This window comes from Poecilia formosa, unplaced genomic scaffold (assembly GCF_000485575.1).
Source record: "Poecilia formosa unplaced genomic scaffold, Poecilia_formosa-5.1.2 Scaffold37, whole genome shotgun sequence".
In the NCBI taxonomy this organism is placed as follows: domain Eukaryota; kingdom Metazoa; phylum Chordata; class Actinopteri; order Cyprinodontiformes; family Poeciliidae; genus Poecilia; species Poecilia formosa.
The window spans coordinates 1,102,176-1,128,911 of record NW_006799976.1 but is presented as its reverse complement, the minus strand read 5'-3'; the positions used below and the strand labels follow the sequence as shown (position 1 = coordinate 1,128,911).

General features: G+C 42.5%; 1 protein-coding gene across 6 annotated transcripts in view; it reads right to left on the bottom strand.

Moving 5' to 3' along the window:
• Positions 1 to 23,045, bottom strand: part of dab1a (DAB adaptor protein 1a) — a 37,213-nt gene extending 14,168 nt beyond the window's left edge. For 3 of the 6 annotated variants that reach the window (XM_016670719.1, XM_016670718.1, XM_016670720.1), the window contains exons 1-6: positions 22,875 to 23,045; positions 14,211 to 14,342; positions 9,998 to 10,117; positions 9,543 to 9,581; positions 8,981 to 9,043; positions 6,756 to 6,809 (exon numbers count right to left, since the gene is read on the bottom strand). In XM_016670719.1, the coding sequence (XP_016526205.1) occupies positions 6,756 to 6,809; positions 8,981 to 9,043; positions 9,543 to 9,581; positions 9,998 to 10,117; positions 14,211 to 14,342; positions 22,875 to 23,030 (564 nt within the window). In that variant the 5' untranslated portion in view covers positions 23,031 to 23,045. The remainder of the gene's footprint in view (positions 1 to 6,755; positions 6,810 to 8,980; positions 9,044 to 9,542; positions 9,582 to 9,997; positions 10,118 to 14,210; positions 14,343 to 22,874) is intronic. The other 3 variants (XM_016670721.1, XM_016670724.1, XM_016670723.1) reach the window with 2 other exon arrangements.
• Positions 23,046 to 26,736: the final 3,691 nt, after the last annotated feature.

Below are 26,736 nucleotides of genomic sequence, written 5' to 3'. Positions count from 1 at the left end.
ACACACACACACACACACACACACACACACACATAAACAGAAAGTAGTGATGTTTGATCTCTTGTATACACCGTGTTAGCTCGTCTGCTAACCATGACAAAAACACAGGGCTTTGCAAGAGCCTGGACTGGTCCATATTTTGGCACCTGAACATATTTTACCGGGATTTTTATGTGACAAAAACACAAAGTAGCTCACATTTATTCTGTGCAATGAAAAATGATATATGATTTCCCCAAACAGGGAGCAGAGCTCTGTAGCTCAGGCGGGAGAATCTGTTTACAGGATGGCTAATAAGTGGAGCATTTCACAAATTTGGTGGGACAGTGGCGTCAGAAGATGTTCATCACTAAGAAGTCTTGTTTGACAGTTTGTCACACAGTAAGAAGAAAGTGGGACACAGTGCTCTCTTCAGGTTAAAAACTGAACTACCTGGTATTATTGATAATATTGATTTCTGAAAAATCATCATGCTGTGGGAATTTGTTTCCTCAGAGGGAAGCAGGTAAGACGGGAGGATGGAAAGGAAACTACAATGTCCTTAAAATATATGTAGAGCTACTAATGAATGGTTTAAATCAAAGCTTATTCAGGTATTCAAGTTCAACGTTTAATTGTCATGTGCAGAGTACAAACACATTTCCTTATATAATAAAAAAACTTACTTCGCTGTCTGCAAGAACGCCACTTAAAAACAGGTTAGAAAAAGCACAAAATGTGAAATAACCTTATAAATATAACAAAATATTACCTACAAGTACCAATGACAGGATAAAAGTAATCTCTATATAGATAAACTTCATACTGTATGATTAAAATACAAGGAAATGTGAATATAGCATAGGACAAGATGATTGGTAGCAGTGCAAATGTCAATAGACTGGTCAGAGTCTAGATCTAAATGCAACTGAGAATCTGCACCAAAACTTGGAAAATTGATGCTGAAAATGTTCCATCTCTACATTCAGTGAACTGGTTTGGCACACCAGTTTGAGATTTTATTACTGAAATAATTTTGAAAACCACGTATCAACTCTTTCTACATTACAGCTTTTCACTGCTCTCTGTTGGTCCATCACGCAAAATCCCAATAAAGTACGATAAAGTTTGTGTTTCACAAAAAATGTGAAAGGCCCAGAGTGTCGGAATGATTTCATGTCTATTGCGAAATCCCTCCACCAATACCACCCTCCTCTGTCTGCAGAGACAACGGTGTGACGAAGGCCTCCTCCGTTTCCGGCTCTGGGCCAGACACGATGCGCAGACTGGTCTGAGCCAAGCCAGTGCCGTATTTGTTGCGTGACAATATTATTGAGTGTGCTGCTTTCATTGGATGAAAGCATGAGATATGGCCATCATTAGCTGATGCTGAAAAACAATAACACATTGCCCAGTCGTAATCAGGTCTAAAAGCACAGCTCATTTTTCTACTGAGCTTTTTTTTCCCTCAAAAAATCTGAACTCATAATCGCTCATTTCAATCTAGCTGATGAAACACATTTGTCTGAATTTTGTGGCGTGGGTGTGTGTTGGTGTGTGTGTTATCCATTGAATCGTATAGTATCTGCCATCTTTGCTGAAAGTTGCAGTCTGCTGCTGGCTTTCCCTCAGTTTGTCCTTCTGTCCTCGCTCTCGCGCTTCCCTTCCTGCCAATTATCCCTTTGTGCCCGTTAGACGCTCTCGCCATCCCTTCGCCCAGCCCGTATAGTCCTCATCATCGCAGCCGCAGACCTATCAATTAGCCGTCTCCGGGGAAACAGTAATTACCTGTGCACATGTGTTCTGCATACAATTAATGCATCCCCTTTAATTAACGCCACCTTGTTGATTCCCTGCCGAGTGACTGATTGCGCTGGCATGCGGCGCCAGCACCGCTGACCTTGTGCAAACAATGCACACAAGTCAGAAAAATAAAATTGTACATGCTACGACTGAATCTTCTCTCATTCACCATCTGAAACTGGGTGCATCTCCTAAACCTCGGAGGATCTATGAATAGTTACAGTGCCTTAAAAAAGCATCCATATCTCCTACAAATTGTTCAGATTTTTGTCAAATCACAATCTGAATGCATGCCACACTTTTCAGATGTTGTTTGTAAAAAAAGTTACTGAAAACCGTGCTTCGTTTTCCTTTTTGCTTCACAATTTGCACTAATCTGCGTTGGTCTATCACATAAAACGGATGATCCAGAGCTGGAGGAACACAGACAAACAATGACTGACTCTACAGTTCTTCATGTGTGTGTAGGTGTGTGTGTCTGTCTGTGTGTGTGTGTATGTGTGTGTGTGGCATAACCTTTGTTTAAACTCCAAAGCTAAAGCAACCCAGAGTGTAATTTACAGTCGTGATCCTATCATACCACGTTATCAGTAATCCAGTGTTTGAGTGGAGCTGTCGCGTCTGTCCGCTGGAAATGTGACATGCTGACCTCCACATGCGGACTCTGAGGCTTGTGTTGATTCAACGCACTATTACAGGTCTGACCAGATCAAGAGCTCTGTAGATCGGGATGACTTTTTGGGTGTGTGTGTGTGTGTGTCTGTTTTATTGATTTGCCATGATTTAAGAAGGTGACAGAGTAAACACCAGAAGGGACCGCCGCAGACAGGAGGTCACGTCCGCACTAATGGGATCATTTTGTCTGAGGTGTGGTGTGCGCACATGCGCACACGTCACTTCATGGCACCGTCCAGCATCCGCCCGGCTGAGAGCGCTGCCGATTTATAACAGCAGTGAAAACCGTGGCAGGGCCGGCCATAGGCTCATTTGGGCTCTGAGCAGCATTTACGTTTGGGAGCCACCCTGCTTAACAGTTTTCAAAATGTGCTTTTTAGTTTGTATCTTGACAATAGGAAAATTGCATCAATCCATTTAATCATTAAACAGCAGCTAGAATAAAGTGTTTCAAATCTTTAAAGCTTTTAGTTGTGGCGATTGTGCTACTTTACTGGCTTAAATTTCAATTTGTAATTAGGTTCGATTAGAAGCACATATGAAAAACTGTCATTTAACTGCCTGAGGACCAGCGGGTTGAGAAATCTTCCTGCAATCAGAACGTTATGGGTTTGATTCCAGCTTCTTCCCGACATGTCGGTGTGTTTCTGGGCAATACACCCTACTCCAAATCGTAACATCTAAAAGTTGCCTCATATCTCGAATACAAACAAACAAACAAAAAAACAAGTTATGTGAGAATTTAAAAGACTACGAGCCTGTGGTTGCTTCTGGTCAGACTGGACTAAGAGAAAAAAATACATCCTGCTGACTTTATTCAAGAGATATTTCCACTTTCCAACAGTTTTACATGCTGCCGTGCCAAAGCTCTGTCAGCGTGTACCCATCATGCTCTCTGAATGATGTTTCTGACTTCCGGAGCGTCGGGGAACGGGTTCCTGTTGGAAAACACGATATGCTCCTCGCCTAGTGGCATTAGAGAATGATGCGTCTCACGCTCAGAAGATTGAAGGGCATTACAGCGGGAGCGTGCCACCCTCTGACGCTGGATTTATCTTCAAATCAAATTAAAGTGTTTTCAGAGTGCTGCAAAGTCCAATTGGTTCCACGGCAACAGAAACGTGTTGGATTCGGTCCCGTCCAGACACCTACCGGCGCAAAGGCAATCCAAAAAGCAGCATGTGCCGTAAGCCGGTGAAGGGAGAACAAAAAAAAAAAAAAGTACTACGGTGCCTGTAAGCTTCTTACCAAATGTGGAGATAATAAGCATCCAGAAAACTGTGAGACTGATGCTACCTAAATTTATGGTATTGGGAAATGTGACAGCCAGCAGAGAAAAAGGATAGCAGTTTAAGGGGGGGGGGGAGAAATAAAAAAAATAGACCTACTGCTGAGGGATGCAGACAAACATGGTGGGATCTGCATTGTAATGAGGGCGCATGTGAATGTGGAATACAATAAGCTCGACGGGAGGAGGTGTCGCACATAACCAGACATCCACTCCCACATATCCACAGGACGGCAGCCTGATTACCGTGAGTGTTTGGATTACAGAAGATGGAATCGGGCGGCAATAAAACGATCACCTTTATAGTCAGATAGAGAGCAGATGAGATATAAGGCAGCCTGACACAAGCGAAGGTCATCTTTCATTATCGGCACAGTAACAAGCATTTAGAGATATTACAGACGTGAACACATGATGGATTTTTTTTTCTTGACGTAGTAGCAAAATCCAGTTCTAATAAATAGAAATATGCAACTATTAATCTGAATACATTTGTGGAAGAAAATGCTTTTTAGAAACAACATTTTCAACAAATTCATTGGAACTCAGATACGCCAATCAATTGGTCAGACATTGTAAACAGTAAAAAAAAAAAAAAAAAGGAACAGATCTACAGACCTTTAATTAAACCCCAAATTCGCTATCAGCCACTACAAGACCAATCAGTGCAATAGTGGTCCGGTTATTGGCACCTCTGGATCCCCGTCCCTTTCACCAATAGGACAATATTTAGTCTCTCTACATACCAGATTGTGAGACCCAAGGTTGGTTGATTTTGTATCAGAAAAACTATTTCTCTATGAATTTTGTTACAAATTTATGATCATTTTCCTGCTAAAACTGCACTGGATTCTAACCAGGTTTCTATGGTCTTTGAAAGAGTAATAGACCCAAAAACATTACAAATCCCTCAAAACCCACAACAGTGAGTAAGAGCTTCTGTTCCACATATTCCTTTGTTTCATGTCAAACCAACCTGGAGTGTTTGGTGCTGAAAAGTTCAACCTTAAGCTGCTGTCACTCTGTTTCTTGTCTTGCCATGTAGTGGAGCTCACCGTGTTCTGATTGGGTGCATTTGCTTTACTATAGCAACAAATAAGTTTTTTTCCCCATGTGAAAAGGATAAATTGACATGAAATAGAAACACTCAAAGAGTTTAGTTAATAAAGAGCTAAATTACCGAGACATTAAGTGGTCAATTTGTTTAAGTTTTGATTTCAAGCATCCAGCATCCTGAGGCGAGATAATATATGTCACAGTGATGTGTCAGATCAAGCAGAGTTCTTGTTACATTTTAACTGTTATTGATGCATTAAAGGGAAGTAATATGTATTTTCCAGGCACATAATACCATTTTAAAGCGCAAATGAGTAACTTTGTTTCCTTCGGTTGTGATGAAAATGCTCTGTCAAATACAGCTTAAAAGAAATTTGACCCTGTAATTTAACACCTTGAAACTGGACCTCTGTCTCTTTAAAAGCTCCTGCTCTTTCCGACACTCTGCCTTCAATAAGTCATCACGACATGCTCCTCTATTAACCTTTTAACAACTGAGAAGTAGCTCCTGTAATGAGCTCAGCAGATGCTCAGTTCCACCAGGTGATTGCTAATTGCTACTGGCTAGTCTGAAGGAGCTGAGAGGGGGGATTGCTCTGTGAAGTGGAACCTTGGAAACTGAAGCTCTAAGGAGGAGCTGCGCCTCGAAGACTGAATAGTTGTCACGGGAGATTAAACATGCATGAAAGGATCAAAGCAACACTCCAGGCATGTTTTGGTAAAGGAACATCTTATAATATCTCATAATATAAAATAGAGCTAAAAAAAATGTATTTTACATAATACTGTCTGTTTAATAAATATACATCTCGTATGAGTCTTGCAGTTTTAATGTGGTTGAGTGACAGCTGGTGATCAAATGGTGTACGCTACTGTGCCAAATGCGTCAGAAGATGAAACCAGTGTTATTTTCATGTGGTGTAATGTTTTCCAATACCACTGAAGTGAAAGCAAACAAAAAGGAAGGGGGATGAAGTTTTAAGTCAAATGTGACTGAATCACATGGCTCCAGTGGAATTCATCAAACTCCATGCTTACGCTGGTGATGGCAGAACAGAAAAGACACATGCAGATCAAGACACTGGTTGGCATGTTGCAGTGTTTCAAGGCTGTAATGAACACACGGTCTCCCTAAGATGCTACTCTTTGCTACAGATCTCTAACGGTGAGCATTGGAAATGTTTTTCCAGCTCTCAATCTGCTTACTCGTGGCTAATTTAACACCAGGGTTTGATCGGAAAGTTACCGGTGGTTAAAATAAACTGGCCTGTGTGTTGATATAATAGGTCAGTTTCTTAGAAATTTCTCAAAAAAATGAATGTACTTTACAGTTTTTAAAAGCGCTGCCATTAAATGTCACCACATCTGTAAACCACACGTTCAAACACTTGTATGCATTAACAGGATAAAGATCTGCTCCACCACTCCAAATACAAAATACATTATCAAAGTAATGCCATGCACAATAGGAGTCAAAAGATAACACAGACACAGCATGAGTTCAATGCAATCTGACACACGGCCATGCAGGTTTTCACAGGACTCACAACTGTCTAACCATCGCCAGGCATGCTTCGCCGAGCCGACTCGCATGCCACACACACACACACACACACACACACACACACTGTCCCAGAAAACCATAGGAAGCAGGCACCGCGGAGCAACGAGGAGCAGGACACGAGCCACCACTGGTCACGGCACAAAGCAGTAACAGGACACCGCACAGGGCACTGGATCCCAGCAAACCTCTCAGGGCAAGCGATCAGATAATCCTGATCAGTGTGAGGGGCAGCTGTTAATCTGAAGGAGAATCAAAGGTTAAAGCTGTAATCTAGGAGGTGTTTTCATTCCACTTGAGTGATGGTGAATCAGCTGAGAGGTTTGTCTGGGAATGGGGAGGCAGGCTGAGGTAGATGACCAGGAACGCGGGCGACAACACTCGGTCACTCACTGGGTGTCGCTTTGGGACGTCATAGACCCCTTCCTTCTGCTGACTGGTGGGCACCTACACAATTGACCAATGGATTCAGAGAACAGCCAAGAGAGCCCGTTACCTCCGGATCAGTACGCAATCAGACATTACACGTCAACTGTTCCAAGCACGACGACACACAGGTAGCCAACACGAATCCCTGCGACTGGCCTCGCCGTGAGTCACATCAGTCGCCGGTGACTGATGTGACTTGTGTGGCGCTGGGATGTGATCGGGATTAAAATCGGCGGAATGAAACCTCATCAACTAGGTTAATAAAGGCCTTATCCAGGCTGCCGATCACACTTTCAGACATGTAATAACTCACATTGTCACACATGGAGACATGTAATATCTCAGTGTCAGACCGACTGCTTTGTATGTGCGCGATCACAAAATGTGATAGTAGAACGCAAGTATGAATCAAGTCGCCTCTTTTGTTTGCGTTCTCCGTCGATTGCACAGAGTTTAGAGAAGCGCTCGCGCAGCTGCGGCGTCTTGCGAAAGTGTTCACATCCTCTGAACTTTTCACATTTTCCAACCTCGGCCATTAGTGTGTGTTGTTAGGATTTTAGATGACGAACCAACATAAATCAGGGTTGGGATACATGGTTGGCTTTTAAAGTTTTTTTTTTGTTTTTTTTAAACAGAAATTGTGCAACGAGTTATTCTATTCAGTTTCTTACCAATATTTTGTAGAATCAGCTTTTGCGCAAGTTATCATATTATTTACATGATAACTCAAACTCAGTCAGATCTGAAGGAGCTCTGTCAGGTCATGCCACTGATTTTGGCCATTCAAAGACATAAATATGCTTTAATTTACTCTATTCTCATACTGACTAAGTTTAGGATTCCAGATTGAACTCCAATAAGTCTTTTGCATGTTTTCCCCCAGAATTGCCCTTTATCTCAGTTCTGACCAGCTTTCCTTGTGTCTGTTAGAGGCAAGTATTTGCATAGCATAATACTGCCACCACCATGTTTTTACCACAGGGACATTACCAGCCACCTGTTTGTTGTGTCTCTTGCATGGGTGGTGTTAAACTTTAAATGGGAACTTCTCAACATTCAATTTCAACTAAATCTGTATATAGAGATTCCATTTCTTCACTAACTAGGTGACATTCGAAGGCAGCTGTTTGCACTCTAGAGTAAAGGCAGCTGAATTTAACAATCAAATGCAAATACGTTTAGGTGTTTGTACTTGTAAAAGAATTAAAAAGCCATGTACCGCATTGTAGTGACATAATATCCAAATAAACACGTTTGCCGTTCAGAGGATATTAATACTTTTGAAGGACACTGTTGCTGTGTTCTAATTAGATTGAGTTGTGAATGAAAACCAACACTGCTAAGAAAGAAAAAAAAACAAAAACTAAAAAATCTGGACATAAATCTGGCACAGCTTCCTTCATCCCGTCGCCTCCTTTCAATGCCTTGTTTACGTCTTCCACATGCCTATTTCCGGAAGCGGCCATTTTTATTCATCCAGCAGCTCCTCTGTGGCTGCAGGCTGGCTCAGCCCGCTGGTTTCCTACGCCTGATGTATGCACAGGGATTTGCTAGCATGTGTGTTTGTTTTTGTACGATTGTGCATGTGCCAGGACACTCCTCCCCCCCGCCCGCCACCCCAACCCTTTCAATCCATTTTATTTAAAGATCAAACGAGGGGCTGGTGATTAATCTTTCTTCCCCCTTCCACTTGCTTTCATCTGCTTGGAAAAGAGGGGAACGGAGGTGTGGTACACGGGGATGGTGGGTCTGCCTTCCACGGTGACGCCTGAAGTAACCACAGCATCTCTCCTCTCTGCATCCCCCCGCCCCACCGAACTTCATCATCCCTCGGAGGTCTGCCCCCGTCTCCAAGGAGCAGGAGAAAACGACTCATCTCCCTAGACTTGCGGGCTTTAACAGGACCGGTCCTCCGAGAAACTTTTTGGCTGCTACATTTCCGCCCATATTTACAGCCTTTCACTTCCCAACTGCACATTTTGTGCTTTAAAAACAGGAGCAATTAATTTTATGAAGCGGCCACGATACTTTTATCCCATTAAAGAGCAATGCAGCCCATAAAGATCGTCCGGTAAATGGAGGAGATTAAATCTGTGGAACTTTACACGCTTTCAGCGGCTCGTCAGCAGTTTACTTACAACTTAGAAGCTAAAGCAAGACACAAGCGGAAGACGTGAGCTTGCGAGTACCTGATAAATGCTTTCTTCTGATTGGTCACGGATGGGTTCGTGTCCGGCCTCAAACACAATGTACTACAACGTCAGCAGCAGCGGAGGGGGTGGGGGGGAAGGAGACGGAGGGGAGAAATAAAAAAAAAGAAGAAGAAAAACAGAAGAAGAAGAAGCAGAAGAAGGAAAAAATTGGGTGATTTTGAGAAATTGAGAGAAAAAAGTGGGGGAAACTGCAGAGGTGATTAGTAAAGAGCATCGTCATTAAAAAGCAGTTGAAGAACAGATCTCAGACATACATGGAGACTTTAAGCAGCAAGAAAGGAAAAAAAAAACAAAACAGAAACAACTCATTAACACACACTTCAGCTCCACATACACTCATTTTCTTGGCTGCACCAACGCGCACACACACAATAATCTCTCCAATATATGATTCTGGAAACCTTCCACCTTTTATTTACCCGGCTACTCCCACACTGTCCCCCAAACCGGAGCTGTCTCCCCACAGTGCACACAGAAAAGAGCAAGCTAGAAAGTGCAGCAGGTGACAGTGAGGCGATGTGATTGGTCAGGGAGTTACCTGGTAGACCGGGTCTTCCAGGTCCTCCTCCAGTATCGTCTGAAGCGGGCGCACCGGCGGGAGCGAGGGAAGGAGAGAGAGAGAGAGAGAAATAAAACAGAAGAGAAGAGGAGCAAAGGACAGAAGAGAGGTGGAGAGTTAAGCCAGTGGAGTGGAAGCGGTAGGCGGAAAGCACAGAGAGACTTCCCAGCATTCAGATAATCATTGGGCAATCATCAAAGAGAAAATTACAGCGAGATAAAAAGAAATTAAGCAGGAGATGCGAAGAGGGGGAGGAATAAGCACAATGTGCAGATGGTGCCATTAATGGAGCCGAAAAGTGTCTACCCGGCGTTCTTTTTATCTATATTCAGAGCTCACCTGTCAAAAGGTTCTCGTTTTAAGGCAGGGAACGCTTGACATTACACAAGACAAAGAAAATGTAATGAAATAAAATAAAAATGCTTCACAAGTACCTGGTAGACGGCCTGCTCACACTGCTTGTCTTTCTGGGCCTTCTTCTCCATCTCCTCTCTCTGCTTTATGTCATAAATGAGCTGGAACAAGTCCCGCAGGTCCAGGATCACAGGCTCGGCCTAGAACGGCGAGAGAACGTGTTAACCAGCAACACTCGTCTAAAACTCACATTCTGACAGCCTGTTCTAATAATGATTGACTAACCTGAGGTGACTGAAACCTGATTGTCCTTCACCTGAGGGCTGATTACGTTCTGTTCGCTCACAGTCCAATGACATTCGCGTTTTGCTGCGTTATAAAACGCCAAATTCAATGTGTTTTATAGGGATTTTATAGGGATCAACAAATAAAGTGCGCACTTGTGAATTGCACACAGCCCGGGTGTGTGTATTTAATCTCCGCGTGAATCCAGATGTTTTGTAGAAAACATCTGGAGCACAAACAGCTCATGGAAATTTAGAAATAAGCCAATTAACCGTCCATTTTGGAAAATTCTACCTTGTGCTGCCTATGAAAAATCTTCCCTTGAAACCTCTTAGTTTGTGTTTCTTCTGACTAGAGAGGATTACCAGCCTTAAAAAAAAAAAAAAATCAAGCAATCTGATTTCCAAACAGAACAGGAACAAAATGAATCATTTCCATCTGAAAACAAACACAGCACGTTGCTCGAGTCGACCGAATGCATTAGCATCAGGGAAAAACAAACAATGCAATCAGCGTGTTTAAAATCTTTCATTACAGGTAACGCAGCTCTTGAACTGATTGCTTTCAGAGCTGCGGTGACACAGCTTTGAAAATGGGACTTCCCGAATTGGAAACCGGGTTAAAGCCCCCCACCCCCAGCACAAGAAGATAGGACATTTATCTCCACAATAACTACAAGCTGCGTTCCTCCTCTCAATCAGCTCCGGACAGTTACATGAGCAGGACGCCAGCCTCTCGGTCTTACCTTGCGCAACCTCTGGAAAGCAACGCTGACAAACCCGAGCGTGCGACCATCGCGGCGGCACGACCACAAGGAGTCTAATCGTGCAGCCGTGTTTGAGACCTAATCAATTATTGACTGAAGATTTGCAGAGTGCACTCAGAGTTCATAGACTGAACAGTGCTTTGCATAAAGCGTTTCTCCTTTAATGTTGCCTCTCTGCGAGATATTCTCAGCCAGCCCACTTCTGGTGACAGACGGACACGCTGCAGTAATCTTTCTACCCCCCCAACTGAGCCAACAGTGAGAGATACTGTCACTCTTTCAAATTCAAATCCGCTTTACATTTCACAATGCACGCCACGTCAGTAGCAGAAGAATAAAAACGCAGACCTGCCAACCCTGATGAAGTACCAGCTTATAGGCAGACAGCATTTTAGATTCATGAGCAGATGAGACGGACGCAGTGCTTTCTGGACGGGAGGAGGAAGTTTTGATGGCGTTTGCGTTTATTTATTTTGGTATGAAGTCGTAATTCACGCTGCCTGTCCCCAAAACATAAATAAAAACCCGAGAAATTACTAAATGGATCCATTTTGGGAGTTTATGACAAACATTCAAATCTTATCAGCGCTCACTCTTTTTTAAGAAGTATTTCGATTCTACGTAAAAGTCAGAGCCTGGCAGAAAGTAAAGTAACAACGGAGCAGATGACGCAGCAGAAGAGAAACGGCGATAATGACAGAAAACTACAACAAAGAACGCTGGAAAAACGAGAAGCAAAGTTTGGAGGGTTATAAAAAAATTTGAGCTCGTAATTCACGCTAATGTGAGGATAAAATGTTTGCATCTCAGAATTTGCTTGTGTGGACATGACAGTCAGATATTTCTATTTCATTTGCCACACACCCAGATCTGATTACTGCCACAACCCACAGAATCGTTTTTGATGATTGCATGTGACAAAATGTAATATTTATTGCGTGTTTCATAATTGGTTACTGTATTATTTTTTATGGTGTAAAGCACTTTGAAAAAAGTAAACGCATCACAATCTGAAATACAAGAACAGGTAAAAAAAAAAAAAAAAAAAAAAAAAAACAAAGTCAGTGACATCAATCAGTCTTGGAAGGGTTAGAAAGCTTTTTTTTTTCCAAGGCTTTGGGACTCTGGTAAACCACAGCTAACATTATGTCCGAAAAAAGACGACTTAATAAGCACCGCAGGTCTCACTTGCTTCAGCTACGGCCATGATTGATGACTCAACAATAAGAAAGAGACAGGAGCAAAATGGCATCCTTGGGAGAGTTTCAAGATAGAAAACACAAGGGGCCGCCTCACCTTTGCTCAAAAAACATCCAAAGGAATCTGGGGAACAAATATATTCTGTCGACTGCAAAGCAAAAAGTGGAACTTGTTGGTGGTGCTCATCAAAGCATTTCAGAAAAAAATATATTATACCTTCTGAAATTTGTAAATGTGACAAAAGAAAGAGCAAAAACAGAAGAAATATTCACAGCACTGTCCTTGTTTTGTTTTTTTTTGTGTATTTTCTATGGTGAGACTTCTTTTCTCACGCATTTAAACGATGACGAGAATTTGAAGTGCAGCTCTCCCACAACCCTGAAAAGCTGATTTTTTAATTCATAATATTAACTCTGGTAAGTTTTGCATAAAGTTACAACAAAGACTGAACTCTGAGGCAATCCTTTCTGACACAATTAGGGCTCCTCCATCTGCACTAAGAGCTGACCAAATAAGACGCGTCTATCTTGTTCTGGGACTTTGAGCAGTAAGCCAATTACTTTTGAATGTAACCCTAAATTGGCCTTTTCTGAACAACTTTAAGTCTTAGACTTCATGACGACAGAGACACTCTGTTAATTCACATCAAAGTGGTTACTTTCCAATTACAGCCACAGCAATAAGCTCTGCGCCTTTCATCCCTCTCATTGTTTCCACCACGGCTAACAGCCCGAGCGCCGGCGACGGCGGGTTCAAGTCCGAGAGAGAGAGAGAAAGAGAGAGTAAAATATAATTATGACCTTTCCTCAGGCACACACCAGGTAAATGGCAGCTTAGCTGAGCGAGGAAAACACAGCTCTGTGATACACTGTTAGGCAGGGCAACGTTGGAAAAGCAACCGCTTTTCAATCACAGCGTGCGCTGGCGAATACGGACGGAAGGCGTGTGTGTGCGTGCGTGTGTGTGTGGGAATCAGTCTAAGTCAGAGAGCCATGGTTCATGGCCCTGGGAGGATGGATATGCCATTAGAGCTGGTGACACACACTCAAACCCTCATTGACTCACTATGGGAAATCAATATGGCTACAGAGCAAGGCAGCTGGATCCAGATAAAACAAGCCAGGCACACAGACACAACAGCAGCAACAACAATCATATCAGAGCCCGGAGAGGCACTCGATATCATGTAGAGTGTGCCGCCGGTGCTGCTGCAGGCCTGACCTGGACCTTCTGCCTCGCGCCGCACGGTAAATGGTGCGTCTGATGCGCAACGCACACCTGCATGAGCGAAATGTCAAGAGGTTTGCACCAGCGAGAAATGATCTGAATGAATCACTTTAACCTGCACACATGTACGACGTAGCAAGTCCTTACAGTAACAGTGTGAATATCACGCACATTCATCGTCTGCAATATTAATCTTGGACCTTCAAAAGTGTTTGTCTCCAGAAGACATTTGGCCGAGCTTGAGGATGTGCTGGCGTGCTTCAGGTTATGATGCTCGAACATCCAGGAGTGACAATCTGGTTCAGATGGTTGGGTTTTACCAGCATATCTAATGCGTGGGATATTCCCACCAGGGAAAACTGTTTGTTTAAATGAGCGCTACCATTTTTGAGAAGAGCAGTCAAATATCAAGTCGTTTTTATGCCAAAAGCTTGTTGGTAAAAAAAAAAGATAAAGAAGTTGACGTGTTGTTTCTCTGCAACCTCCGAAGGGATATGCAGATATAAATGAGGGAATGTGTAAATACTTGAATTTACACATTCCCATAAACTCCATTCATAAACTCCTTCTAATGTGTAAATTAGGGAAAATCTAACAAATTCAAACTTCCACATCAAATTTCTGCTTTTGACATCCATTGTTGTTGCTTTATTATACGACCGTTTTTACAATGTCTCCATTTCCTGTTTGAAAGCAATTAGTGCAAACGTATTGTTAAAGGCCTAAAGTGAGTCAAAAAAATCTCACCTCCCAGGATGAGTGTGTGCAAACTCTTCACCAACATTAAAAATTGACGCGCAAAGTCAAACACTGACCGACTGTGCAGTTTTGATGGCCACAAATCGGTGATTTCCCTCCTTCCCGCAGACATAACCGAAGGCTCTGTGGTCCGTGATGTCCTTGGCGATGTAGGAGATTTCATGGACTGCATGGTGGTGTTGGAGGATCTGTGAAAGAAAACAATGAAGTATGACTTTTTGCTGTGCAGACAAAAAGTCAAATAGTTCTGTGTCTTCGTGCTCCACAAAAGCATGATGTCAGCAGAATACATAAAGTTGTAACAAATTTCACTGCAATTGCAGCTACGAGTCTCTTGGGGTGTATCTTCACCCGGTTTGGATATCTAGAAATGACAATCTTTGTCCGTTCTTTGAAAGAAAAAAAATCTATAGCTTGAGCTCCTTCTTATCAAACAAGGAGAATCTGTGAACATTACTTCTCAAAGTCTTTCTACACATTTTTATTTGGATTTAGATTTAGACTTTGACTGAGCCGTTCCAGCACATGAATACGCTTTAAACTGAATTATTTGTTTGGCAAGTTGCCCTTTTGGAAATGTGAACCTTCTAGGTTTTCTTTCAGTATTACTGGAAATTTATATACACACACACATTCCCCTCAACTCTGACTTATTATGTCTATATGCAGCAAATTATCAAACCAGGTCTGTAGAAAAAAATCATAACAGAAAATAACAGATTTATATATATATATATATATTTTTTTTTTTTAAAGATTGAAAACACAGTTTTAACTCCTCATAATAATTATTCCACACTAGTCCTGGACAATAACTCAGTAATATATCACAATGGACATGTAATCAATATCAATAGATAGGCCCAGTAGAATATTCAATAAGGTTTTAGGTGCTCAACCTCTCACGGTGGCATCAACTAACTCATTCTTTGGTTGCCTAGCAACAACCTGTTGAGTAATTGGCACAGCAGCAGTTTCAGGTTTCGCCACTTTGCCTGAAGACTGTATAAAAAAAGTCAGGCCGCCAATCTGGCAGGATTTCAACAATTTTTTCAACTATTTAAAACAAAAAACGAATCAATAATCATCGATAGACTGATATGAAATGTGGAAATGCAGTGACACTTTATTTGACGGAGTGTGCATAAGACTGACATTACACCATTATAAACATGACATAACACCTGTTATGAACATGAAGGAGTCTTTATGAATGTCTATGACTGTTGTCATGAAGTGTCATTCAGTAAATAATTACATTTTAATTGCAAAGTTGCCCTAAAAGTTGCTTTAAAAGTCCATTAAAAGTGCCAACTTTGCATGATTTAACACTTTAATGCAAAGTTAGAACTTCTAATAGGCTTTTAATGCAACTTTTAGAGCAACTTTGCATTAAAATTGTCATTATTTGCTGAATGAGACTTCATTACATCAGTCATAGACATTCATAAACTCCTTCATGTTCATGATAGGTGTTGCGTCATGTTTATGACAGTGTCAAGTCAGTCTTATGTACACCCCGTCAAATAAAGTGTTACCGGAAATGCTCACCGTGTACGAATACTTTTACAAGGAACTCCATGTTCACACCTGAGAAACTGCTAAAAAACACACAAACCTTAGCAAGCCCCCCTGAGAGTACACTCTGAACACCGACACTCGGTTAGAGACCTTGTATCCTTCACTGAATTATTTGCAGCTCTTCTGCCCTCTGCGGTTTAGTTTGGGTTGGATCTGCCAAGCTGGCATCGCCTGTGGCAGATGGCACTGTTTGTCCTGAGGACAAGGGGGGGGGGAATCAGTGACAATCACAGCTCGGCAAGCTGTCGGACTTGATCACTTCATCTGCGCCCTTGCACCCAACACACACACTCACACACATGCGTGCACAGAATTCACAGCTTAATATGCAAAGGCCCTCTGTTAAGTCACACTAAATGTCTGCTTTGTTATTGTTGTCTGCGCCAGCTGCCCGCTGCGAGGAGAGGCGCGCAGTCAACATAATGATCCTGCGGCCCTTCAGTTCATCAGAGGGGCCGGGGCTCTGTACAATCACACGACAAACACACGCATCTGCTCCCTCTGCAGTCAACCCAGAGGTGAGACGTGGCGGGGAGGAGTGACAGCAGTTTAACATGGGGGGCCGCAAACAATCACACACACACACACTGTAAACCCCAGCAGAGGCAGATAATCGCTGCGTGAGTCATGTCTTCTAAATTTAATAATTGGAGTAATGATTATTATTATCACCTTTGATTGACCTGAAAATGACAGCTAAGGCAGTGTGTGAAGATGCACGCAAACACATACACGCACACACACACACGCACGCACACACAGCTCATTTACGGAGGTTATTGAATTATCTCTGGGTGGGCGGCGAGGTGACAAAGAGACTCTGATTCAAAGAGAGCGCACAATGAAATGACTGGATAAATTCAAACGCTCCTCTTCATCTTGGCAGCAAGTAAAGCTTAAACAGCAGAAGCGCTTCGTATGCGCAGTCAGCAGGTCGCTGGGACTTTGACGTCTTTTGAGCTGGTTTCTCAGCACGAAGGTCGCGTTATTAAAACACCAGCCCTGCGACATTCTCGGGGAGGATGGAAGTTGTTGGTTTTATGAAGCAAATCTGTTCCATTGTCATTAAACAGATGTTGAGTTTGACCTTACATCTCAAAAAAAGAGGAATACAGTCTAGGGTGGAGACCAGTGCAAGATGCATAACACACTAATTAAGAAAAACTAACCCAAATGGCACATTTAGCACATTGAACTCCACTGTTACTGTTCCCAAAGATAATTTCAACAAAGATATTTTCATTGCTGAAAAAAAAACCCAAAACCTCTCAAATAATTATTACGAGCACCTTGAAAAGTTTCTGGCTGTTTCGTATTAAACACGGGGTCAGAAAGGCATCAGCAACCAGCCTCAAATGTTTTGACGTGAAGATACTGACTTGATTACCATCATACTACACTCTCAGCATCCCTGTACATAAACTGTTGCAAAAAATACGAAAGCTTGCAAAGCCGGCGCTTATGGCTGTCCAAACAGAAGCTGAAAATGAAAGAAATTTGTGTGGACCGATTTAGATCGTGCATGCGTAGGTTTCTGACAATTTTTGTGCTTCAATCATAATAACCTGGAGAAAGAAAAAAAAACAGCAGGAAAAGGATAGAAATAAAAATAAACCAGACAATTTCATGGAGCTCCTCTGCCGCCCCCAAAAATATTCTTATTTTTATAAATTGGTGAGAACTGGTTGCATCCTGCCACATTTTATTCACCAACAGGTTCTGCTGCTGACATGCTTTGCACTGGGTGGCTGCTCGCTTCCAGAATGCTGAAGCGGTAAGTCATGTACGCATCCTGTATGTGCTTTTCATTACAAATGTCCTGCTGCTTCATTCTCAGGAAAACGGCCAACTACGCCACCATGAGGCCCTCTAGACCTCAGACGCTAAGCATGGCTGCTTTAAAGGAGCAGTGTTATGGAAAATCTACTTTTTGAGCTTTGCATCATGTTACAATGTCATTCCATCATCAAAGGCATACCTGCAGTGTTGCCTTGATTCTTTCATGCGCGTTTAAGGAACAATTAAATCTCCTACTCAGCTCCTACAGACTAGCGCTAGCAGCAATTAGCAGAGATCTGGTGGAACTGCGCATCTGCTGAGCTCGTCATAGGAACCGCTTCTCAGTGAAAAACGATTTTAAAAGCTTAACAGAGGAACGTTATGATGATGTGCTGAAGGGGGCACTAAATTTCAAATCAAATTTCTTTTAAATCATGTTTGATATAACATAGTTACTTGATGATGCTATAAAATGGCTTTCCAGGGTAGTTGGTTGCTTGCAAAGACATGTACGTAAAAGTTCAATAACGACTTTATGCTCTCTCTCTCTCTCTGTCTGTCTGTCCAGATACGCTGATATGGACAACAGCCCCACACGGCATCGGTGTCTCTCGGGGGGATTGTGGGCAGCGTGTCCTTGAACAGCTGCTGGTCACTGACCCAAGATTTTCTGCTCCGATGCCAGGAGTGAGGAGGGAGGAAAGGAAGCAGCGGGACACTGTCGGTCTAACCTCCCCTAACCTTCACATCCCTCTCCTGGAAAGTGACCCACTGAGGCTGCCCAGTCTCCAGCCAGCAGGCCCGGACCGTCAGAGCACTTAGCTTTGAGGTGTAATTAGTCGCTTAGTCACTCTGCTAAAATGAAGGCGAAAGAATAAAATGCACAAGACGTCGTGCAGTCAGATAACAGAAGCTGAACATTTCAGATTGTCTTGACATGCTGGGAGCGACGAACTGATCACATGACAGGAAGCCCAGGTAAGGTTGTATTAATTTAAAGGTTTTCTAACGATGCATTTCAGCCTTTCTTTTCAAGTGGGAGTTTGTGAAAAAGAAAAACAGGAAGCACAAGCTCAAAATTATACATACAGACTCAAATGTAAACACACAGCTCATTAATATGTCATGAAATGCCCCTTACTAAGTTGTACACTGTACCAGCTGTCAAGCACGGTTTCAGTCTCAGTAGTTATGTTGCATCAGTACTGCTGGGTGCACCAGCGGTGAAATAATGGAGATGTAGCACCGACTGCAGATTCTCTAACTTCACCTTAAATCAGGAGCCGGACGGGTGAAACGGAGATGTTCCAAACATGCACTGAAACTGGCTTTGGGATGGATAAAGCGGGTTAAAGTTAGGGAACTACGCAGAATCTGTTTGAACTGCGCCTGACAACCAGAACCAACTTTTTATGAAAAGAAGAGACGTCACTTATCCAGATAAATTATGCCAGCAGCTTGTTGATAGCGAGACATTCGTCACGACTTCCCAAGGGATATTTAACCAAACATTAGTGGATGTGTGTGCATGCTTTTGAGATCGTATGAATGAGTTTGACCTTGTGTTGAAAAGAGAGAATCCACAATAAATTCAAACTTAGGCACCCAATCTTTTTATTTTTCTGTTTTTTTTGAATAAGCAGGACCGCCAACTTTAACTTAGTGCACATATGATTAGACTATAAAGATTAGATTAATCGGGTTACCCAAGTCTCTCCCCTGCGTAAGGTAACCTGGTTCTGAGCAGCGTGACAATTGACAGCGAAAGGCAAACGTTTTCCTTGACTCAGTGTGAAGCCAACACACGGAGCAAAATGACGGAAGTTTAAAAGCTGCAAGAAGCTTTTTAAAAATGAAACAGTTTTTCTACAGCATGTCTGTAGTTAATTTTTGCCAAGAAAGAGGTGAAGGCTTTTAGAAGTTGCTCTTTTTAACATTGATTTAGTCGTCCCAGCTGCTCTAAAATACAATGCTGACGAGAGCTTAAAATATCAACTCAGCAATGACTTTGGGTTTATTAGAAATGGTCTGACTACTGTCACATATCCATCTGTCCATCATTTATACCCGCTCGTCCCTGCAGGGTGGAAGGGGAGGGGCTGGGTCTTATAGCCAGAGGGTCATTGAGGGAGAGGTGGGGTCCACCCTGGACAGGTCGCCAGTCCGTCACACAGCACCAGATAAAAATAACTAATGACCGCTCACCGCCGAAAGGCAAGAAGGAATTACTTGAAGAGTCATCCTGGTCTTTTTAAAGAGCTATCGGAATGGGCTAAATCAGAATGTGCACATCAAAGTTTTTTTTTTCTTAAGATCAGAAATCAACCTCACAAGTGATGGGTTACTTCATCTGCATTTTTGTTTTTAAATGATGTGACTGAATGAACCAGACGTATCTAATCTTTGTGACTCACGAGGTTCAGCCCTCGACTCCTGACATGAAGGTGTGTCCTTCCTGCGCTTGGCGCCAGAGGCTGGTGAGGCCAGCAGCTGCACGTGTGTTGCTGTGTGTGTGTGTGTGTGTGAGTGCGTGTGTGTGAGAGAGCGTGTTTATCGAGATAGAGGCCGACCCGAAAGAGAGACGTGCCGACCTGCTCTCTCTGAGATTAATGTCTCCACCTCTTCTTCTTCTACATCTTGAACAACACTCCCCTCCATCCTGCGCGTGACCTTCCCTCCTTTGATGGAGGGGGGGGGGGACTCATCTATTCCTTCACCTGTACATCCATCCATCCTCCCATCCGGGTGACGGATGCATGCTGAGGGCGTGGCGGGGGGGTTGAGATCATCGAGATCCATGAACCTAGGCAGAGTCATTCTCTCCGTCTTCCTCTCTTCCCTTGGCATAAGGAGCGGTTGAAGGACTGATAGTGACGACTGCATATCTTTAAAGTTAATATTAATGCGAGGAGACAGAGGACAAGGTCTCCCTGAAGAGAGCTTTACTCTGACATATGCTCCCTGATTCCCTACCTATCTCTCTAACTCTGTTTCAGTCCATCTCTGTCCCTCCATCGCACCCCCTCCCTCCTCTATCAATCTTTTCCACATCCTCGTTTCCTCTTATCGTTTCACCCAACCCTTTCCCTGCTTCTTTTGCTCTCTCTCCCCCACTTTGCTCCTTCGGCTTTTTACCCAGTTTTTTTTATTTTTATTTTTTTTAGTATCTATTGTTTTATTTTCTTTATCACTCTGTGTCATCATAGAAATGTTGACGCGTCAAGGAGGGGTGAGGGACGCGACTTTATGAGGGCTGTAAAACGAGGTTTGAAGGTGAACGACGGGCAAACACACACGCACGCACGCACACACACACACACACACACACGTGCAACGCGAACGACGTCCGACTCACGCTGGGGGTGTAAATCTGGCAGCTAAACACCAGGTGTTGAGCTGGGGCTCAGACCGACCAGACAGCACGCCACGCACATTTATACGACACAGATGTTGAATTATGCTATAGAAATAAGGATGTTTTCCTCCAGCTGCCACAAAAAAAAAAAAAAAAAAAACAAGCAAACACTGAAAATCTTAACAGGCTTCCAGAGTAAGCTGTGCCAAACACCTTAAAATTAATTTCTCTCCCATGTATCTCAATCACCAGCACTAAAAGAAGGAAAACTGGCTTGTTTAGTGACATGAGACACACACACTTGGGGATCGGGGTGGAGGGGCGCGTTATATTTCTTGCTCAAGGATACATTACCAGGTATAGCCGGGTTGGGTATTGAGCCTCAATAAAAGCTGTCAGTGGATCCTTGGGTAGGAAAATTTAAAAAGAAATCACCCGGCACTTCTGGCCACTTTCCTCGGAGCTGCAAGCACACTCAATCTGCAACAGCATTTAATAACTGACTTGTGAGCTCTCTCCACGGACTGCCCTCTATTTATGACTGCCACTGTTGGTGTAAATCTCCAAGTTGTCAAGATGTCTGACAGAAGCCAAGAAAATCTCCTTTTTATTGTGCTTTTGCTGGGATTTAAGGTATTTTTGTAGCTCCCATTAGGCAGAGGGAGAAAGGTGACTGATGGCAAACTGTGAGGTAAATAAGATAACTTTGTAAATGGAGGGGAATGGCAGGGGGGAAGGGGGTACAAATGGTTTTAAAAAGTTGCATCCATTCATTCCTCCATTGTCCCCTCATTTACCCGAGTTTTGCGGGCGTAACAGATTCAAGAGGGATTCAAGAAGCGACATGCCAGCAGGTTACCAGTGGCACAAGAACTGGAAAGCCTTTAAAGGGGTCCAGGAAGCCATCTTGGCAGAGACCTATTCCCCTTTAACTGACTTGTTTCAAGTCAGGAGAGCAGTCCCCGTCAAGTCCCGCCCAGATGAGGGAGCGCCTCACCCTATCTCTACGGTTTGAGTCCAGCCAAATATGGAGAATGAGTGTTCCAGCGACTTGTACATTCGTTGCAACATTCTTTTGTCTTAGCAGAGCAGAACCAACGATACTGCAGAATACAACCCAATCCGACGACCCATCTCTCGCTCCATCCTTCAAGATACCTGCAGTCCTCAGCTTGAGGCAGAGACTGACCCCTGACCTGAAGTGGGGTTGCAGAAAAGTAAAACCACAACAGTTTTTCGTGAAGCACAGAGTAATTCTCACTGCCAGTCCGTTGATTGAAATTCAGCTCCTGTGACAGGAAGGTTCCCTTATTAACATGACAGATAAAATGTGGATGTTTGGGAATAATGGAATAGATGCCCAAATTGTTCTTTGTAACTATGAAGAAGTGTTCCTCAATTCGTCTCGCCCAACAATGTTTCACACTAAAGTTCACGAGCAGCATGTCTGTTAGCCAGCAAACAGACCAACTAAATAACCAGCTAACAGCTCATTTAACTTTAAGTTTTACTTTAAAAAGAGCAGGGTGGCAAAAACACATAATATTCTCTAAAATAAGCCCTTAAGAAACAGACGTAGCGGGTGATCATCCTCCCCCTCTGTTCTAACACCATTCAGCAAAATCCATACCAAAAACCGGCACTGGGCTCCGTGCCTCGTTGTTGGAAGCGCCGAAATTAAACATACGATGAAGTCAGGACAGATCCCATTGGTCAGCCAGGAAAACAGCCAAGTAAGATGGAAAACGCATAATCCTGGAGCACAATATGAAACCAGTGTTGTCGCTGTTTGCAAAAAGGCATACAATGGGATAGCCATGTTCTCTCATCTACTACAGCCTTGTTCTCAGGGTTTCAATTAGGGCCTCCTGATTTCCCCGGGGGCCACTCCCTTTCATGGAGAGGCCTCATTAACAGAAGAAACACAAATACATGCACACACAGCAGGGCTGCGCGCGGCGGTGCTCACACATATAAACAGACCCGCGTCTCCTTCAGAGCTTACCCCCGTCTTCTCATCAAAGATCTTGATCCCTCCGAAGGAAACGGTTAGAAACACCTTCTGCTTGTGTTCTCCTTTAGACCGCGCTGCAGCAGCTACACCCTGCGGACGAGACACAGACACACACACACACACACACACGATGCAAAACAATCGCATTAGGAGCAGAAATGAAATACATGAAGAGTGGAAAGGGAATGCACGTAAGTAGAGTCTCTGAGTAAAAGATTGTTCTCTTGGTGGATTACTCCTCAGTATTGGTAACAAGCCACACATGGTGGCATCAGTTTAGGATGAGACAATTTACAGCCACAAACAGACATTTCACCAACATGTTTAGCAGAAGATTATGCAACACTAAGTAGGCTAAATGTCTGGAAATTATGGCAGACATGTCGCTTCTGCACATGCTAGAATTACTCCACCAAGCAAGTAACGTAAAGCTGCTGTCACACCGTTTCTTATCTTGCCGTACCTAGAGTGCATTTTACGAAGGTCTAAATGTGAAGAAATGAAGCACATTTTTCAAAACATCAAGTCCTGTCACATCTGTTTGGTATGCGTGTTGTTCCGTTTGCATAAATTAGAATGTTAAAGAATATTTTTTTATTTAACCATTATTTTATCAGAAAGTCCCTTGAGATAAAGTCTTTTTTCGAGGGAGACTTGGCCAAGAAGCACAACAGAACAAAGCGTAGTTTTCTACTGTGTCTGGACCAAGTAGGTTACTTTTGCCATGATGTCATAATGTCATATTCCAAACGCCTCTTTTCTTAATGATCATCTAGGGAAGAAATATTACATAAGTCTATATACAGTCTACAACTGCCCCCAAGTGGTGAAATAATAATTAACAAAATGAATCAGAAAGTAATAGCTGCCCTGCCCTGATGGAGGATGCATTTCAAACATTTGGCATGGAGAGGTGAGTGATTCAGAGTGTAGACTCATCTGACCTTGGATAACGTTTTAGGTCAGTACTGCAACTTTTGAGCAGCGCAATTTTTTTGAAACATCCCAAAAGGTCTGCTATGCACACTCACTCTCAAACTCAGGGTATTACAAAGACATTTGTCATAAAAACAATGTTTTTAACATAGTTTTAAGCAAAACTTAAAATGCTTTCTTGCGTGTTTGATTTATTCAGCAAAGAAAAACAAATATTCCTCATTTATATTTGCCACCCACACCCTGACTGCAAAGTCTAATTTTAAGTTATGCACACATGTTGAAATACTGAAGAAAATATACGCACATTTCTATAACCTGCGAAGGACGTCTTGCGTTGTTTTGTTTAGGTCCACAGACATATTCCTAAGCTTAAATGCGAACAATAACTTAGCACAAATTTAAATGTGTCAACATTAGCGGTGTGACGGTGCAGGTCTTTCAGTTCAGCACTCAGCCGTCCTAAATCAATACAGCCATATTAAATATACACGTATGCACAATGTTTGTGCCTGAACTCTTTGTTCCACTAAGCAGTTTTAAAAGTGGCACCAAAACAAAGTAGAGAAGTCTTCCACTAAAGTCTGCCACATTTTCACAACGCACCTTAATATGCACTCGAACTTTATGATTTTATTTAATATTCGAATAATTCTCTCCTGACATAGAAACTTGATTTTTCCAATGAGATTTATCCTGTTTAAATAAAAGTCCAAGTAAATAAATAAAAATTGAGAAAGAAAGGCAGACCAAACCAAAGTTAGCCTTTGATTCATAACTCTTAATTACTCACTTAAAATAATGTTAAGCCAAAAGTAAAACACTGGTGCACAGAGAAATAGGTTGAAGTCCAAATCCAGCTGCCTGCAGTTTTCAACCAGCACTGAACACCACGGAGGTTTCTGCAGAGGGATTTTCTCCAACAACTGCGCTTCTATGGTGCATTCAATTGCTGCTCCTACAACGGATCGTCTCCAGATAAACACTTCCAAAGTAACTTGCACAGCATTTTACATACATATGACATCAAAGTATGGTTTATCTTAGGCGATAAGTTGATTTTATCGATGAATCAAATGGTTTTTTTTCTCCTTCAGTTAAATTTTGCAATGCACGCCCCTGGGTTGTTATATTTCAGAATGATGTCAATGATATCAAAAGGAAACTATGTTGTTCGTCGAGCATCTTATGACGTCCTTTAGGTAAAGTCACATCTTTATTCTGCTGATTATTTGTTTGTTTGGTGCCAACATTTCCCGTTTCAAGGTCAACTCTGGATGCAGCGATTTTTTTGCAGACCTACTATTTTTGTACGTTGAAGGTCTGATTTCCTGAGAGGCTTGGTCCAGAACAGTTTGTGACATCTGACTACACAGATTAATGAGTGGTTTGCGCCCTATGAACCTCTGGACTGGATATGATTCATTGGTGTCTATGTAGATGTCAGAAATTAAGTCAAGACAACTATTCTGGTCAAAAATAATACCTACTGATCAAACATACGGTTGATATGTACTGTATGTTAGAAATGCTACAGTCTGTCATTTTAGTTTAACAAGGTTTTGAAGAGTTCAATTGGATTTTAATTATCAAAGCAGCTCAATAGATTTTTTTTTAAAGTACTGGAAGTCTTATTATGCACATGATACACATCTTTTAGAGCAGTCAAATAATATGAAGATGGAAAACGTTCCATCACGACGCAACTTCTGAAAAACGGAAAGAAAGTCCAGTATCAGAACGGATTTTACTTTCATGTTGATCTGCAATGTTTAATCGCAAAAAGAGGAGAAGAAAAAGGTGGAACGAGAACAGAGAACCGGAGGAGCTGAACGAGGCTCAGGAGGAGCCACGTGAAATAAGAGGCGCAGAGACGAGAGTAAAAGAGTTGATGGATTTCCTGTCGGAATAAATGAGAAGGAGGGATCCCCGTTTGATCAATGAGCTGTCTGTCCGCTTCTCACCCTTATAGGTATCCGCTGGGTGGAGTGTCCACTCCACGCAAAACAAAACACAAATGTAATTTTCTCTACTTAATTTCCACTGGCAGCATGACTTAAGGATAATTAATAATGAATGAGCCGCTCCTCGCCTTATATCTTTGACAAAAAAGAAAAAACAAACAAACAAGGATTTGTTTAAATATGCAGCTATTTTTAACACGAGTTTCTTCACGCTGCAAAATTCAATCAATTTTCATTTTTCATAAACGGCGCTCTTTTTTCCCCATGAATTATAATAAAGTAGCCAATCTGCTGTCATCTTCATCTTCACTCACCTGCCTCCTACCCATCATCTAAATGATCCCTCTTCCTGTACGACTTCTCTTCTTTGTTAACTGCCCCATCTGTCTGACTCCCCCTCTAATTGTTCCTGTCCTGCCAAATGAGACATTCACCCCAATCCCCTTCTCATCCATATGGCTAACCTCCTCACTTCCTCCTGCACCCATCATCATCATGCCTATAAATTAAAGCGTGCACACTTTTTTTTTTTCCCTCCTATCTTTGTACTTGAACTTTTCTCCCCTGGAAATTTGCATATGGGGGGGGGGAAAAGCAGGCAAACCCTGCATGCATGACTATATACGAAGGCGCGCTTATGCTGTGATCTATTAAACATGCATATTTAAATGTTCAACACTAGAATATGCATGAAAATGAACTCTTTATGGACCAAAAAAAAAAAAAAAAAAAAAAAGCCGCTGNATCTCAATCACCAGCACTAAAAGAAGGAAAACTGGCTTGTTTAGTGACATGAGACACACACACTTGGGGATCGGGGTGGAGGGGCGCGTTATATTTCTTGCTCAAGGATACATTACCAGGTATAGCCGGGTTGGGTATTGAGCCTCAATAAAAGCTGTCAGTGGATCCTTGGGTAGGAAAATTTAAAAAGAAATCACCCGGCACTTCTG